This window comes from Corvus kubaryi, unplaced genomic scaffold, assembly GCF_017639235.1.
Source record: "Corvus kubaryi isolate FWS band 111438036 unplaced genomic scaffold, C.kubaryi_AGA036_p1.0 37398, whole genome shotgun sequence".
Lineage (NCBI taxonomy): Eukaryota > Metazoa > Chordata > Aves > Passeriformes > Corvidae > Corvus > Corvus kubaryi.
In genome coordinates, this window is record NW_024581137.1 from 4,501,928 (window position 1) to 4,520,334 (window position 18,407).

At 40.7% G+C, this 18,407-nt stretch overlaps 1 protein-coding gene across 6 annotated transcripts in view; it reads right to left on the reverse strand.

The window, feature by feature from the left end:
* Positions 1 to 7,098: 7,098 nt before the first annotated feature.
* The window catches only part of AMPH (amphiphysin), a 142,760-nt gene continuing 131,451 nt past the window's right edge, over positions 7,099 to 18,407 (reverse strand). For all 6 annotated transcript variants that reach the window (XM_042043152.1, XM_042043154.1, XM_042043153.1 and 3 more), the window contains 4 exons: positions 14,796 to 14,930; positions 13,239 to 13,505; positions 10,837 to 10,938; positions 7,099 to 8,261 (listed from right to left, as the gene is read on the reverse strand). In XM_042043152.1, coding sequence (XP_041899086.1) covers positions 8,154 to 8,261; positions 10,837 to 10,938; positions 13,239 to 13,505; positions 14,796 to 14,930 — 612 coding nt within the window. In that variant the 3' untranslated portion in view covers positions 7,099 to 8,153. The remainder of the gene's footprint in view (positions 8,262 to 10,836; positions 10,939 to 13,238; positions 13,506 to 14,795; positions 14,931 to 18,407) is intronic.

Here is an 18,407-nt window from a genome sequence, read left to right on the forward strand (position 1 = left end):
ACCATCATCTCCATCCCCAAACCCCGCTCCACTTTCTAGTTCATCTCCCTCTGGGAAATCAATAACAACTAACCTCTACCCACCTTTACCAAGCAGTGACAGCGAAGAGGATGAACCACCCTCCCCACAGGGTCCTATAACATTAAGGACCTGGGGGTGAACTAAAAGAAATATACAAGCACCTTTAAGGGAAGCAGTAAATCATGAAGGGATTCCTGTATTAGTTAAAATCCCCTTTTCTATTATAGACATAGAAGCCTGGGGAAAAGTGGCCAGAAATTACCAGAGTGACCCAATATTGGGGTTGCTAAGAAATTTAAATTTATGGTGAACAAACACAATCCTGATTGGGCTGATATTCAGTTACTGCTTGATGCTCTAACTGAATCAGAAAAGCAATTAGTTATAAAGACAGCTGTGAATATGGCTGAAGATGATTGCAGGATAACACAGGAGGATGTTAAAAAGGTACTTCCTCTTCAGGATCCAGAGTGGGGCCCTAATGAGCCAGATGAAATGGCACTGTTAAAAAGGTAGTGGGGATTCATAACAAAAGGGCTAGAAAGAGCAATCCCTAAAGCCATAGATTGGTCAGCCCTGTATGCTACTAAGCTGGGTCCCTCTCAAACACCTTCTGAATTTTTAGACAACTTGCGAGATGCGATGTGTCGCCATGCCACCTTGGATCCTGGATCAGAAGAAGGAGTGCAGCAATTGGTAAATTTATTTTTAGGACAATCCACAGGAGACATCCGGCAGAAGCTTCAGAAGATGCAAGGTCCAACAATCTGGAGAGAAATGCAAAAACCTTTCTCCACCTTTTGGCTTACATTGCACATATTTCTCAACCATCACACAGGGAAATCAAGGTATTTGTGCACAAGTTATCTGCTAAGTGTCATTTGAACTTCAGACTTGGGTAATAGGACATTGCAGATATTAAAATGTACAAGTAGGCTGGGTGACAATGGAAGTGTGATATAACCCCAAAAAGAAACATATTCTGACTAGCTAATAAAGAATAGCTAATAAATACCATATACTTACAAGGTGAGAGACAAGATTGGAAGGTTTTAAAGAAGCCCGTAATTTTATCTAGTTCTGCTGTGGCTCCTCAGCAAAGGAAGTTCAGAGATTCTGGGATCAGCATGTCTGGGTCAAACTCTAATGAGAAAAAAACCCCCCAGATACATACCTTGCCCCCTCAAAAAACGCAAATGAATTGGTGAAGAGATGTGATATTTTTTATCATGTTAGCTTAATTTCCTGTTAAAAAAGAGGCAGAGAGGCATGTGTTGATGTGAAACCTTGGTGATGTCATTCACAAGTGCTGCCTGTGCAGACTCTAACCAGACCAGGTCACTATGCTGTTGTTCTGCCTCGCTGCTTTGCCTCCCTGTGCCAGTGTATGGCTATTTCTGAGCCCCCTCATGACTCCTCTGGATAGTAACAGAGAAGTGACTGAGGGACAAGTTTTGAGAGCTGGGGAGCACCCACACAGGTCTTACTGGGCAGAGATGTACTTTACTCTCCTGGCATCCAGCCACCAAACCTTCCGAAAACCAAACCAGCTACACGTACTTTTGTTTGAGCACCACCCTCCTCCCTGTCCTCTGGCCTTTGCTCGTTGTACTGCCTGAGATTTTGAGTGCTTAGACATCTATGTGTTTAGACAGCTAGCCTAGCCATTTTCTAACACACTTAACATAGTTAACATGCTTGCAGGTTAGTCTGATATTGTGTGACAATGTAAGAGTGGTAAGGCATTCAGTGTACATATGACTGTAGTTCAGTCATAAATAAAAATAGGAACAATGTCCTTATACCCTGGGAGAAATATCTTGTGCCCAGGGTCTTCTCTTTTTCCACAATACCATTCCACTTCTTCCTGTGCATACTGCCTCTCATCATGGGCAGGGAGAACACAGCTCCAGGTGGCTAATATTCCTCCCATCTTATCATATAAAGCATAACACATTAAGCACACATACCTTCACCCCACCCCAAAAAAACTCCTGCACCACCCAGTGTCTGGGACATCAATCAGTGAAGACATCAGTCATGTTTTAGTGAGCAGTGATACAGTTTTGACAGGTCAGGGTTTTTTTACAATTTTACAGTAAAACAATGGTGGAGGAGGGTCATACACACTGTGTAGCTACGGTCTCATCAGTCCTTGTGTTGAGTAGAGATGTTTCTCCAGACATCTCCCTCCTCCTGAGGCAGGGCTTCATGATCTGTCTGTTTCCTCCTTGCTGGCACAGGAATGCCCATGAACAGCCTGGTGAAAGAGCACTGCTGGAGCCTGACCTCAGCCCCTTCTCCCTCTCTGCCTACTCTCAGGTCAGTCACAAAATCTCGGACTTGCAGCAGTGGAGAATGCTGCAGTGAGCTCAGCTGGGCTTGATGATGCCCAGCCAGAAACTTCTCTGTGTTGAAGTGACTGACTTGAAAAACAGAGTAATTCTCCACCCTTTCCCTAAGTCTTCATCTGTTTTGCTTATTGACTGGGAGCATAACTCCCCAGAGGATGGGATGGTTTCACAGAGATTACTTCTGAAGCACCAAACACAGCAATAGGTCACTCACAGACAGACGTAACAGTGACAGCAATCACAATAACTGAATTAATTTCCTGCCAAATGTTCCTTTTATGACATGGCGGATTTTGTTTAAGATAGTTGGTCCTCTGTTTTGTTTGGAGAACAGTGTGGTACCTACCTGGAGTACTACTAATGAGATTGTATCTAGTAGGCTAATGAGAAAGGGTCAGATTGAACATAAAGAAAACCCTATTTTCATTGAATGATAAAATCATTAGGAGAGCAACATTTGGACCGTTTCAGGACTAAAGCAAAATACCTGATGGGTGCAGGCACTCACTTTGATGTAGGAAAAATATTATTACACCTTAAAGCATATAAAAGGGTGTACCAAAAGCTTATGCACATATCTCCAGTCACACTCATAGTTACGGGGAAAGACAGCAGCATCCTGTGTTAACCTGGGCTCATTAACAGCATGAGCAATCACGACTATAACATCACTGCCAGCTTCTCCATCAGTACTGAAAGCAAATATTTAACTCTAGCCTCTTCAAAGTGAGCACAAACTTCTGCAGTCTTCAAGCATTCAAATTGCATGAAAGAAAATACTCAGTTTGGAAATCTGTCATGTTAATGAGAAACTACCACAGCATCAACTGGGTGTCAGCCCCTGAATCTACCTCTAGAGTCATTGCATATTGTGACCATTTGGTAATAGACTCAAAGCAACTGACTACACAAATAAATCTTTCAGTAGTTTCACAGAGTGTGAGGGTTTGCTCAAAAGAAGGTAATTTCTAAAGAGTAAAATCTTTGAGTAGATGAAGAAAAGTTATGTAAAACAGATGTTGTTTTCATCTGCTCATTCATGATGAAAACATAATTACACTAAACTTCAAACTCATTCCCCTGCCTTTTTTATTAGGGAGAGTTTTAAATCTGTCAAAAAATGGTATGAAGTTGCAAACCACTAAACCTGCTAAGCTCTGCCCAGAGTGTTTAACCCTGGAAACCAAGTTACTTAATCAGTCCATTCTTTCCTATGCTGGTAGAACTTGCTGCCCACTGTCTACCAATGTTTCCAGGGTTGATACAGAGCAAAGAAAGCTGCTGCCAGGCCTGACAACACTAAGGGAAGCCATCTGGAAATACGTTTTTAGAATTCCATCTTCCGACCAGTCTCAGCATCATTGCTTTTGTTAGCTTGGAGAGGCCAGGATGGCTGGGATGGCTGTCAGGACAGCAGCACTGAGGCTCCAGCATGGAGGTTGTGAGCTAGGAGGAAATGGGGGTACATGGCCGTGGAGCTGCCACAATGAGACTAAGGATGATGATAGGCTTTGCTGAGCAGGAGAAGACTTGCACAGGCGTCCAGAGAGGCATCCCTTTGCGAACCAGCCCGTAAGGAGATCTTTGGGGTGTCTCTCCTGGCTCATGTGCCCCTTCTTGGTCTCTCTGTCCTCTGTATAAAATGCTGAGTAATGCAGCCCTTGGGCACTTTATCATATTTTAAATATTCCTAGGACCTTTTGTAATGGCAGGGCATGTTACATAATCCTGAAGGATAACTTTTTTTGGTTGTTTTAAAATATTTTCCCACAGTTAACAATTTAGCTATTTACTTAACCACTAGACTATAAAATTATTTTAGGCAGAAGTAGCACATAAAAATATTTTTCCTCTTAAACCAACATTGTCACTTTGAATTGAATCAGCTGAATAACTTATTATTTGGTGCAGATTTACCATGTTTGGTATACAACGTAAGTTTTAACATGTATGAGATACAAGGATATGTTGCTCTAATGACTTGAGCTGCAGCTTGATAAAGTAGTTTTCTGTCTTTGCCTACAGACTGAAGTAGCTAGTTACTGTATGCATAAAACTGGTTTTGTTTCTGGTATTGCACTGAATTTGCTGTGTGTGGCTGCAGACATTAGCCAACTTCAGATAATGAGAGATATTAATGACACAAACTCATAGTTGAATATTGAGCCAAATGACCGTTAATTTGGCAAATGCAAATTCTAGCATCTATCACCCTCTGCTGGGTATAAAGGAGTAAAACTCTCAGAAGCCCTTTGTGAGCAGCTGTGTGATCCATAGGCATGGATGGATGCCAAGAATTCCTACTCTGAGATTTTTAAGCAAAACTGTTCAACATCTGTCTTTTAAATTTTCATGAGTTCTTTTAAGGTGGACAGTAGTGTGATAGTCTTTCTTGGGCTAGGAGATACCTGAAGATCCTCAGCATTTGCACAGCCTCTTGTGAAACATGAGACATCTTACAGGCTTAAAATGCAGGGTTCTGAATTCTATGGACAACTTCCACTTTAGTGGAATATCTCTATAATACCTTGGGAATTACAGAACCATGACAAGTCTGTCAGATTTTAGCCACTCAGAGAATTTTGCATGACCCTGTGTAGTGGCGGCTGGCTGGATGCCAGGCACCCACCAAAGCCACTCTCTCACTCCCCTCCACAAACTGGACAGGGGAGAGAAAATTTAACAAAAAAATTTAACAAAATTTAACAAATTTATCTCATATTGCGATAATGACCAGGGAGAGATCACTCACTAAATATGGCCATGGACAAAGCAGGTTCAACTTAGACATCTGAATTAAATTTATTACTAAATAAAATCAGAGCGTGATAATGAGAAGAAAAATAAAACCTTAACAATACCTTCCCCCTACCCTCCCTCGTTCTCCACTCTACGTCCTTCCCCAGTGGGGCAGGGAGACAGGGAATGGGGGTTATGGTCAGTTCATCACCTGTGGTTTCTCCTGCTACACAGGGAGTAGTTCCCCTGCTCCTCCATGGGATCCCTCCTACAGGAGACACTTCTCCATGAACTTCTCCAGTGAGAGTCCGTCTCATGAGCAGCAACTCCCTGAGAACTGCTGCCATGTGAGCCCATCCCACAGGGAGCAGTCCTCCCTGAACTGCTGCAGCATGCGTCACTCTTCCATGGGGTGCAGTCCTTTAAGGACAGGCTGCTCCAGGGTGGGCTCCTCTCTCCATGGGCAAAGAATTTTAAAGACAATAATTTTCCTCATCCTTTCTGTGAGATACTTGCTTTGTGGCTCTGGGGTGTGTGTGTGAAATGTGAAGACATACCTGATGTCAGAATGGTATGCCTTATACACATTAACCTGCAGCATTTAAATGACACATCATGAGCAATTGCATGGCTTTTGGGAAATTACCAGCACATCTTGTTGCCAACAAATAATAACAGTAACATGAAAGCTCTTTGCTGCAGACCAGAGACCTTTCCTATCTATGTACAACCTCAAGTGTACTTCAAAACCCTCTGCGAATCTGGCACATTGCACTGTACCAAGGAGATTAGAAGAATCAAGACCAAGGGTGTTTGACTTTGATGTGGATACTTCTAAAACCAAGAGGGCCGAATAATAGTAACTGCACACAATTGACACCTGGTGAAAGAATACTTTTGGCTGATCATAGTAATGCTTTGGGCTGATCATAGTGTCCTTAGGGTTAGGACTGTCACACATAATGGTCTCACTTAATAGCAGGTCCCTTTCAAAAAGGTGCCACAGGGAAACTGAAGTGCCATTGTCCAGTGCTGGGCTTTTCCAGTGATATGTAGAGCAGGTATTAGTGAAATGCAAGTGTTGAGATTCAGTTAAGCAAGAAACTGGCCTGAAGGTTATCACGAGTATCACTGTAAACCAAGTGTAATAGGTTATTATGATCACCTCAAAATGGTGTACTGGAGTCTGGAATTTATTGTAACAAGAAAACCAAACGCAAGTTTTGACCTTGGAGACATTCTTGGCCCTTAGATCAAACCTGTTGAAGGAATGAACAGAAAACCAGAGAGCTTTCCTGTAACCTGCTTAGACTCACTGGATATTTCAAATCCAAATTCCCAGTTATCACAGTTGAGCTTCTTCACAAAACATAGCTATCATTGGACTTGCCTTTGAAACCTACTGAGAGAGAGCCTGAAAAACAGAAAAATCAACTCTCCTCTTCTTCAAGAGGCATAAATCCCCTATTTCTTCAACTGAAATTTAGCAAAATAAAAATAGAGGGGAAACAGATATTGTTTGCATAGAAGGTGACCAACATATAATGAAAAATAACTGAATTCCTAGGAAAAGATAGATGTTCCTAAATATTTGCAGCTCCCATGCCTCAGCAAACACAATGGAGCAGATCTGTGGAGAACTTATTTTCTACACGAAATAAGTGTACAAGTGAAATATTACTAAGAGGTAGAGATCTTCAGCTGAGTGGTGCTTAAAGACAAACAAGCTCCCTTCCTCAGTGGACAGATATTAGCTGGAGGTCAGTCGGGAACAGGAAGAGCAGCAGAGAGACATGATGAGCTGGGGTTCAGACCTTTTGGAATTCTGGCCACAACTAGGGTTGAAAGCAAGAATTTAGATGTTGCACCTGGTTATGCTTTACTCCTTTGGAAAAAGAGGTATTAAATTAAGATTAGATTATATAATACAATGTATAAATTAAATGGACTTCTTACAAAACTTCAAAAGCACCACAGAAGAAACTTCTTTGGACCAAAGGTTTATTTTTAATGACACAGCACTGGAAAACATAAGTTACAGATGACTTTTTGATACAGGATACATTCTATATCTTACTTTAAAAGGTTCTGTGAAGGTATGCTGCATAAATACATATAGTGAAAATATATTGTGTTTATTTATTCTCAGAGATCAGTTCTGTTTCTTTTTGAAAATGTATTCAGCCAATTAAATAAAAAAGTGAAGATTAGCATCATAACAACTCTGCCTCCAGGTTATCTCATTGTAACTACTGCAGCTGGAAGAGGAGACCGAGCCATGCCTTCTCAAAGGTTAGCGGCTTTGAACATGATGTTATTCATAATCTAAGAATGAAAATTTCACATTACAAACACAGATACTGTATCATGTTTTGGCAATGGAGCAGCTAGTTTTGCTTTGAACAAAACTGTTTCCTGTAATGCCAGACAGTGAAAGAGCAATGCATGTACTGGATGATACTACACAGCCAAAGAACTACAATGAAGTTGTGAAAATGCATATATAGCCATATGCACTTATATATACACATATAAGTTCTTGTGTATATATATTATACGTGTCCAAAAATAACATTGGAAAACGTTGCAGAAGTTAACTATCTTTTAAACACATGAAACTTATAATAGTTTGACCTCATAACTACAGGATTATTAATTAAATCTTCTGCAGTGCAAAGGAATACAATACACTTAGTGCAGAGAAGTTAAGGTTTTGGTATTGAGGAAGCTAATTTCAGATTTCATGGGAAAGGATCAAATACAGGATCACCATAGCTCTGACAAAGCACAAACAAACCTGTTGTCACATACTCGTGAACAAATAAGGACATTTCATTTTTATCTGATTTTTTTCCCCATGTACTGCTCCAGAAATTACATTTTTACTGTTTGCATTCATGCTCATTTGATATGTTTCAACTAGCTTTGTCTGGCACCACTCTGTAAACCATTAAACTACAAAAAGATGGGCTCCTGTGTTTCAAAGAGGTTAAAAACCTACTGACTGAGCTTCATACTACATTTGTCTGCCTGGGAGAACTACTCCAGATGGCGTGTGAAGTTCTCTGGGAAAAGTCCTTTATAACTATTTGCATCTCTGTACTGAAGCCACTCAGATTCCTTAATGCCAGTCAACCAGCCAGCCTCCTGCAAAGAAAAAGACAGAGTCTCTTAAATTTCAGGTGTCCCCCTCTTCCTCACTATGATCTTCAGACCTGAAGATGTTTCAGAGTAACATGGCCAAAAGATTTGGTGATTTGGTTAAAGAGCAGCCTCTAATTTTGCACAGACCATTTTCTCTGTACTGCCAGACCACGATTATGTGAGACCAAGTGACTGCAAGCACACAATACAGCCTTTGGCCCATCTACCTCCTGGCTGAACTTAATACTATAGATGAGGGAAGAACAGTTCTGAATCTTAATTTTTTCCCCTATGATATTTTTTCTCTCATTCATGTATCAACAGTCAGAAGAAAGAACAGTTCTTGCAATTTCAGGAGTTACTATCTATAGAAAACATGCAATTATTTTTCAAAAAACTCCTGGAAACCTAAACCAGAACTTGACAAGCAAAATATTAACAAATCACCAGCAGTCCAAGCAACCAAAAGAGAAATTTCCTATTGGGAGGTACTGGGTTCTCTTAAGTGTGATAAATTCTACCTGTAATAAAATCATTTTGGTATTTTTAAAAATGACCAATCTACTCTCATCTCACTAACTAAGAAACTCCCTATCTTTTTCCTTTAAAGAAAAGGAACTGGAGCAAAGCCATGACAAACAGAACTACTAATGCTGCTATATTATTATTGCACAGACAGTACACATGGAGATAGAATAGCTTCAACAGATCATCACATACACCATCGAGTCATGATTACGGGGTGGCTGCATGTGCTGGTGGGGGCTGTCTGCCCCCAAATAACCATTGTTAAAGCAGATCCAGCTTATCTATGATAGTGGCTGGGTACGTTTAAGTGAGGACATGTTTTGAAGCATGTGGAATATCTGAGAGATAGAGGAACTGCAGCTCTCTAGCACAGGCAGCATAGACTGTAGAAAGGAATACACAGTTTTACTGGATAATAACTTCAACACAAGACTAATGGAAAAAGCCACTGGGTGGGACTGGTTTGCTTCAAATGGAGGTTGATGTTACCAGGTGTATTAGAATTACAGCTTTAGACAGGTCTCTTCTGAAGGAGAATAAAGTATAACAAAGATAAGTCGCTATATAAATCAACTAAGTACCTGGCAAAAGACTAAAGTATTGAGTTTTATGGTGACATTAAACATGAGGGGGAAATACATAATGTGCAATAAAGATATGAACAGAATGGCTTCAGAAACATGAATACATAAAGGTTTATTTTCTCCATCCCTGCACACAATTTACTTCAATTAATGCTAATGGGAATTTCAACGCACACCAGAAGAAGAATTATACTTCATGGACTCACCAATTATCATGTATTTAACACCTAATATCATAGCAAAACCAGACTAAAGTCAGAGAGCATATTTTGCTATCCTTAGAGCAGTGTGCTATTCTGCAAACATTGACAATAAAACCACTTGAACTGCCCATGAGGTAAGACGGCATAATTTGAGTAGGGGTAATAGACTTCATCCTTATAAAAAGAGCTATGTACCTGCTGTAGTATAAATATTTTGTTCTGAATTAAGTAAAAAAAAACCCACTCAGGAAAGCCAAGTATTCATATTTTGAATTAGAAGAAAGCTCAGCTGAGAGAACTGATAATTATCTACCCTTGAACAGCATCAATCAGCAAAACAATTTTGAACAGTTCTCAGGACTCATATGTGCTTAGAGCATTAGTATTTAGGCCTGTTTTAAGAGATATTCTTCATTCAGAGTAGTGCTCTCAGCTACCTGATCAGGCAGGATCCAGTCCCCCACCTCTCAACCTCCAAATGAATTGGGAGACTTCTTACCAACACTACAGGCACCAACAGATGCCCACGGGGTGGCTGGTGCTAATAGGCTACAGTACAGTCTTCTCTTTTAAAGCAGCGACAAAAATCAACACACTTCACTGCAATTCAGTTTAACATACGAAATATAATTGTTTAAAAAATCACCTGAAATGCAATGTTAGTACAAAATTAGATGCCTCAAATGAAATTAAACTGTTGTTTAATTCAGGTTCAGGCTTCCGAGGGGCAAAGTTATCTTTACCAGAAGCACCTAACACAAAGCAGCATTTCTATACCTTTAGGCTATAGAACACCACAATTTGTTTGCATTCTCAGTGCTCTCTGTAGGTGAATTTGCATTATTTCAACAAATCCACACATAAAAACTCTGAACATTAAGGGAGCACGTAATCAATTCTACTGTAATATTAAGACAAGATGATACAGAACAGTGTAACACAGAGTTTGTATGTCATCCGCTGCATGAAGTCTTTGTGTACCTGTGGGTCAGTATAAAATCCACTACAATGTAGCACAAAAAACCCCCTAAAAATATGCTGAGGTCATTAGATCCTGCTAATAACATCTATCTGTGACTTTAGGTGTAGTCAATGGTGTCATTTAGTCTCAAATGAAGCTAAGTACAAAGGCATAATTAAAATCTTTTGTGTTTTCTTACAGTAACGTCATTATCAATACATATTCCCATTAACTATAATCTGTGAGAAAAAAAGTTGAGACAAAGAAAAATGTCAACAAAAGCAAGAACCACATGTTTTTACCTGATCAGCTGTGGTCTCAGAAGGAATCACTAGTACAATATCCCCTCGTTTTAAATTAAGCTCATCGCTGTTAGCTGCCTCAAAATCATGTAGAACTTCAACCTAAAGAAAATAACACCACACATATAGATGTGTTCTAAATGAAGACATTTTATCAACAAAATTATCTGTTAAATCTTGACTGAAAAAAAGTTCACCTTTATAGATAGGTACATTCAAATTATTGTAGAATCATGGAATGCTAACAGGTTGTAATGGACCCTAAAGATCATCTATTCCCAACCTCCCCTGCCATGGGCAGGGACACTTTCCCCTACACCAGGCTGTTCAAGGCCTTATCCAACCTGGCTTTGAACACTGCCAGGGCTGGGGCATCCACAACCTCCCTGGGCAACCTGTTCCAGTGTCTCACCACACTCACAGTAAAAATTTCTTCCTAATACCTAACTCAAATTTCTCCTCTTTCAATTTGTACCCATTGCTCCTTGTCCTGTCACTACAGTTCCTGATGAAGAGTCCCTCTCGGGCTTCCCTGTAGGTCCCCTTCAGATACTGGAATTTTGTCATGAGGTCTCTATGCAACCTTCTCTTCTCCAGGCGGAACAGCCTCAGCTTTCTCAGCCTGTCTTAGTATGGGAACAGCTCCAGTCCTCTTATCAACCTTGTGGCCCTCCTCTGGATTTGCTCCAACAATTCCATGTCCTTCTTATGCTGGGGACACCCGAACTGTATGCAGCACTCCAGGTGGGATCTCACAAGAACAGAATCACCTCCTTAGATCTGGCATAAATTGATAAAAAAGGCATTGATTCATGTCAGGTTTTTATACATTTCCTTAGAAGCAGGGACAACTTAAGGATAGTTTCCTTTCCTGGGACTATCAAAGGAAACTTAAGATCCTTTCCCAAGATTACAAGATCTCAAGGACAGATGATACTGCAACATCCCACAAGTCCTGCCTCTTGGACAAGGATGGCCAACCATTATTCCTCCCATGTAAGGAACTTCCTTTCATTCCCCATTATCATTATGAGATCTGAGAGAGGGGTAGCAGGATTTTACAAATAAAATTGAGAAAGGAATTCAGGAACTTCAGGTTCTCTCATTCTCTTGTTGTGCCCACTGCTGTACTACTCTTCCTGTGAACATCCATAAAAATTTGAGTCAGTCATATAGCACCCATTGCAACAGGTGATCAAAGAGGTGAGTAATGGGAACCCTACTTAGTGGTTGCCCTGGAAGGAGCTCCCACTTACCAGCAGATGGGTATGCCAACATCATCTGCCTTTCAAATGAGTTATTATTAAAACATTGGCAAGATCAGCATGTCATTGTGAACAGACCATTTTAAGAAAATGGTTTAATCGCCTTAAAAGATAGCTAGTCTAATTTTCTCAAAGCACAGACAGTGCCACAATAACACTGCAATTATGAAAAAAAGAGGCATTGAGAACCAGATGGCAAGCATATATTCTGCTTCTCCTTCTCTATGTCTGACCCAAGAGAGTGTGATGAAAAACAAAAGATGAACTATGTCAGCATGTCTGAGTTGCATGATACCTTTACTGTTATCCACGGAGTTTGCAGAAAATACTGAGCAATGAGAATAGACCAAAAAGAATGGCATACTTAGAGAGTACTATGGGACTAATTAGTCTGAACTTTGCAAATTATAATACGAAGCATGTAAAGTTCATCCATCCTCAAGGAGCTTTTCTACTGCTAAGTGATTCTAAGTGAAAAGTATTTTCAAAGAACCTTGTAAACCAGGAAACCCTTGGGGTTTTGCCAGCCAAGGAAAGAATTTCTCTTATGCCTCATTAAACTTTTCTGTTTGATTACCCTAATAGTTTATATTATTACTAAAGTTACTGGATGACATTTTGGCTTCATTACCATGAATTGTAGCCATGGGTTTCAATAGAATCAGTACTTCCACTATAGATTTTCAGGCCAGAAAAATGCCATTTTTTTAATGATCATAGAATCACAGAATGGTTTGGGTTTGCAAGGGACCTTAGAGATCGAATATATTGTTAGCATATCAGGTATATCTTTAGCATATATCAACAATATTCCTGATTAACTATGTGGCAGTGCAGTCTTATTCAATATATTAATTTTCAGCAGTCATTTTGTGAGATTCAAGGGTTCTTGTACTTCAGTGAATCTTATGGCTACATAAGGATATGCACAGCAAGAAGCATGCAGAAAATGTATCTTCTCAGACTTCATTTATGAAGCAACAATATAACATTACAGTTGTAGTTGCATGTATTCGTGTGTGCATGTGGCTGATAAACTAAGAATCCTTTGGCCTCAAGAAATCATGACACTACTTGTGCAGACAAGACACACCCACAGAAGCCAGGGATATCTAAAAGAAGAATGGAGAAGCAGACCTTATAGAGAAAACCAGGTGGCACTGCTGAAGCTGCATCCTCTGCTAGTACAGGCTGATCCTGAGAAAGTACAGCCTGGATTTCTTCAGCAGGTTTCTGATCATTTCCAGCTTGGGAAGTTTCACTGAGAGAAGTGTCAGTGATCTGAGCGTCCATCTCTGTTGTGCCATCTTTGGGTTCATTCATGATGACTTCATGTTCTTCTCCCTCCCCCTCGTTGTTTGATGCTGGCTCTATTACTACTGAAGGGATGCTGCTGACCTTTTCCTGGGGGAAAAAAACCCAAAAAACAAACCAACAATCCCCCCACCCCCCGAAAAGAAATGCAAAACTATTTAGTACTTTATTTCAAGCAGGAAAACACTACTGTTTGTTTATTGCATATGGCATATATGGTGATTAGAATTTCTTTTTTCTCTACCATGAATTCTTAAGACAGAAAACAGTATTTGTGCAAGAATGTCAAGGAATAATCCCTTCCCTGTTATCAGTACTCCCCTTACTCGTCCTAAACCTACTTTACACATTATTACACTAAATAATGAAAATTCTCTGTAGGTAGCTTGGGCTTCATTCTCAGCGTTCCTGGAAATTAACCTTTTTCCTCTGCTCTTTAGTTTCAGCCGGTTTGAGTGAAGCCACTAGTTCCAGTAGTCACTGTACTGTTTTTATTTGGAAATTCAAGTCAGCAGGATAACAGCAATAGAAAGTGACGAAAGAAGGAAATATGACCTATTTCTTTGACTGAAGGGATTTCTTCTGATTTACAGCAATGTAACTGGGAGCAGAGAGAGCAAAAAAATCTAAGTAGCATCTGACCAGTAACGAAGCCCAGTAAAAAAAACATTTAACAAAACTGGTTGGAGCACCCAACCTGAAAAAAAACATGTTCATTGATCCTCTTCCAGGCCATCTTATCCTGGAGCACAGATGAAATAGAATATGCAGTGACAACAGGTGGTAACTGGCTGCCCAGCTACAGGGTCTGCTCTAGTAGGTGTTTACCAGCTCTCAGAGGTTGCAGAGGAAAAGGCAGCAGGCCAGATATGGATACATGCCTTGACCACCATGACTTACAGGAAACAAAGTAATGCTGTTGATAGGACATGGTGCCAAGATACAAGAAAAATCCAATTGTTTCTCTGCCTATTTCTCCAGAAAGCCCTGGTATGTTATGTGATAAATGTCATCTCCACAGAGGGGCACAGAGAGACAACAGTGGGGGACAACCCAAACAATATGCTGTCCATGCTGCTCACAGGGCCATCATAGGAGCCATCACAGGAGCCATCATAGGGCCATCAAGTCCCATCTCCACAAGCCTGGGGGAGTACAGAGACACAAAGGCAGGCACAACCCAAAGTAAGGACTTAAAAGAAAGGACACCCTGTGTGAGACCTTCCTAGGGCTGTCCCAAGAGAACATCAACCTTGCTATTGGTTGAACCTGTACTGGTTGAACCTAGGGGCACAGAGCTGCAGTAGTCTTGCCTCTCTCGGGCTGCTGAATCTGTCCTGCTTCCCCTAACACACTCTCCCATGCACTGACATGAGTTACCTGAGACACATCTGCCTCTTTTTCTTCTCCCTGAGGTTTGTCACCTTCAGCAACATCATCCTGCTCAGTGGTGGCAGCTCCTGCTGCCACAGCCGCACTGTCTTCTGATGCCACAGTCTCACCAATGGGTACCGCCTAGAAACAACAGAAGGGAGGGACCTTTCAGGATATGAGTTACAGATACTTGCTGGAGAGAACATGGACCAGCCTCTGCTCTGTGGCTTCCCTGTGTGATGCTGACCTATGGTCTTGAGTTCACTGGTGTTCCTCCTGATTTATGGAGAAGAGCAGTGCTGGGGACAAGCTTGTTCAGAGAAGCTGATTAACAGGCAGGAGAGAGACATTTATGAAACCTCACCAGACAACATTTAGCAGAGTCCTCAGGTGTTATGAGTGGAGTAACTGTTTTCCTTCCCTTGTCTTCCAGCTCTGTTGTGGAAGAAATTTACCACTCGTTTCTGCTGAGGAGGAGGAGCTTGCAAATTATGCAGGGGTCCACAGGACCCTGCTAATGGAATCTGTTCTTGGGAAGAGGCTTCAAGCTTTCTCTAGCTAGTCACCTACCTCTAGACCTTGCCTGGCTCCAAAAATCTTGTAATCTTAATTATACATTCCTTTCTAACAGAGAAACTTACACATCAGGCCATGTCACCAGAAGTAAATATATTCTACATCTGGATAAATATCAGAAAAAATATAACCACAAAGATCTATTGTTATGTCAGTATAAAAAGATACATAAAAACTAATTCAGTCTGGCTGTGACTGAATAATTTCTGATCAGTCTGTGATGAGAAGTTAATGCATGATTTATTCCAACTCTTGAAAGGTGGATAGAAAAGTACCTGCCTACTACTAGATCAATGTTTAATCCTTCATCCAGCTGAAACTGCTACTTCTTGTTGTGGGTAACTCAAAAGGTTATTGTATTCCCTATATATTGGTTTCCTAAATTGTTACTGTCTCTTTAAGACCCTGCAGCCAAGAAAAACTGGGGCGGGATGCTATCGTGGGCACTATTACAGTCTGCTCTAGCAGGCAGCTCACCCCTTTTTCCTGCTTGGTCTTTGCTTAAGCAGAGGCTTCTCCCTTTTTGGGTTCTCTTTCGTATTTTTGGGGTTTTTTTCTTCCTTGTCTTGGAGAGACTGCAGTTAGAGACTTTGAGCTGCCCTGGGACGAATTCTGCAGGTGCCTGTCCGCAGCCGAGGTACCGTGCCGACAGCAGCGGAGCAGCCGCGGCTCTGGCCCCGGCCGTTGTCAGCCATGAGTGGCCCCCGGCCGGCTGCTTTGCCTGGCCCTGCCTGCCCTGCTGTCTCCTGCTGTGAGGAGGGCACTGACTCCACATGGACCGTCGGGTCTTCGTCTGCCGCCGGAATTGCTCCATGAGCTCTTGCCTTCCCGGAAGGGATATGGCACCATCTTGTCCCTTTGTCTTTCCCACGCAGTCACCCCTGTTGGGCCCTACCTCGGGAAAGGGTGTTTGCCGGCATTTTGGGTCTCTTTTTGTTCTAATGAGTTCGTAAGATTTAGCCTTTTCTGTATCTAGCAGTTTATTTACTGTTAACTTTTGCTTGTTGCTGTTTCATTTGTTAGTAAACTGTTATTTTTTCACTTACATCTACTCGTATTCGTTCCTTAGTGGTGGAAAGGGATTGGTTGAACCTATAAAAAGGGAGGCAATTCATGCTAGAGTGTTCTTCTCTTAAACTGTCTTAAACCAAGACACTTGTGATTTATGCCTCACCCTAACATTTGTATTGCTATATAATGCTTACAGTAGGATATTGGGTATACACTTTAAGGTTTGTACTGTTGAAGGTAAATGACAAAACTCATTGTTTTAATCTAATTAACTTCAAGACAGCATTTTTACCTTACAGCAGATAGCTCCAGGATAAAGAAAAAACACTGAAGGAAAACTCTTTTCGAGGTACCAATGTCAAACCACAGTTAGCAGAGATCTCTCTAATGTCCAGTGAACAGTCTGATGCTCTGTTTCCTCAGCTTCATCTTTACCCCGTGGATGAGGCTCCACTACCTGAACTTAGCAACTGTTCAAAAGCACTCTTCAGGCATTGTTTTTTAGCAACATTAATATTCACCACTACTCCTATTTGCTGCTATTGATTGATGTGATAAAGAAGTCCTCCTGGAATCCTTAAAGTCAGAAAATATTATATGGATTTATAGAACTCACCAGGGAACTTTAATTTAAATTGAAACTGCTGCTGCTGAAGGATGCTCTTTTGTAAAAGGAAATAACATCAACAGATTAGGTCAGATGTTGACATTTTCTCCTATAAGGCGTGCAAGTCTGCCACTTATAGCATTACCAATTTCAGCAGTCTTGACCCAGGAAGATATACAAATAAATGATGAGTGTAAAAGTCCTGGAAGAGGCTAGTAGAAAAGAATGGAAATAGAGTACCCATCAGATTGATTTTACACCATGCATTTCTAAGAGCATGCTGCAGAAATTGATCTTGCTGTCTATTCTGATTAGGATCAACAACTTCTTTTCTATTTATTGGATTTGTATAGCCCATTTTATTTCACTAAGGAGGAGAATACTAATTTACATGAATCGGCTCACAAATGCCCCACAGTGAAAGTGTGACACTCTCACAGCCTGCAGTCATGAGTCACTAAATGTATACCACAGCTCACAATCACACAATCATTTGTTCTTGTGTCTTAGAGTACAAAGCCAATAAAAGCTAGAGAATTAAAAAAAGCTTTTATAAAAAGGCATGTGAGGTAGCACAGAAAAAACCTCACTATCAGCTTCAAATATTTGATAAGTACAGAAGAGAAAAAAAAAAGGCATCAGGTTGAATTCATACCCAGCTATGTTAAACCACATCCTTGCAGATACAGTTACTTTTATTACCTTACTTCATATTGAAAGCCAATCCTACAGATCTGTTTTATATAGGTAATTAATAACATCAGCCAGTCTAACAGTATTCCAAATTAGCTATTGTTGAAAATGGAAATGAAAAAAAGTCTGACAACTCCGGCAGGGGGAGAAATTGCAGTCCAAAACCAATGTGGTTGATAAAAGCAAGCTCCGTTTATTAGCAATCCAGAGGCACTTATATAGTATACCAGCTTGTTAACTCTTAAGTGGCTTAAAACTTATCAAAGTGAATTTCTGCTTCTACATAATTGGACTTACATTGGCAAGCTTCTACAGTTATGTTATGATTAAAAGAATTCAGAGTTTACCTCCCCTTCTCCGGGTCTTATCTACACAGCTGTAAATCTTCAAAACTCCCTTTTTGTTCCCAGCCCTGTTTTTTTCACACAGGGCTTTTCTCATGGAGAGTTTTTCTCACACATAGGCCTTTTGCTTGCAGGCCTATTGCTTGTATAGTTCTTTTATTGATCCCATAATTCTATCAATGATCCATGTCCCTGATCCTCTAACCAAATCCCAACAAGCTATCTCTAGCAGTATTATTGAAATTTGGATAGCTGTTCCATTACACCAAGCACACAGGGGAGAAAGAAAGGATCATCCAGTATAATGAAGGGTGTGATAGAACCACCCAACTGTTTTAATTGCACAGATGTGAATTCTCCTTTAGCCAGGATGCAGCTGATCCACAC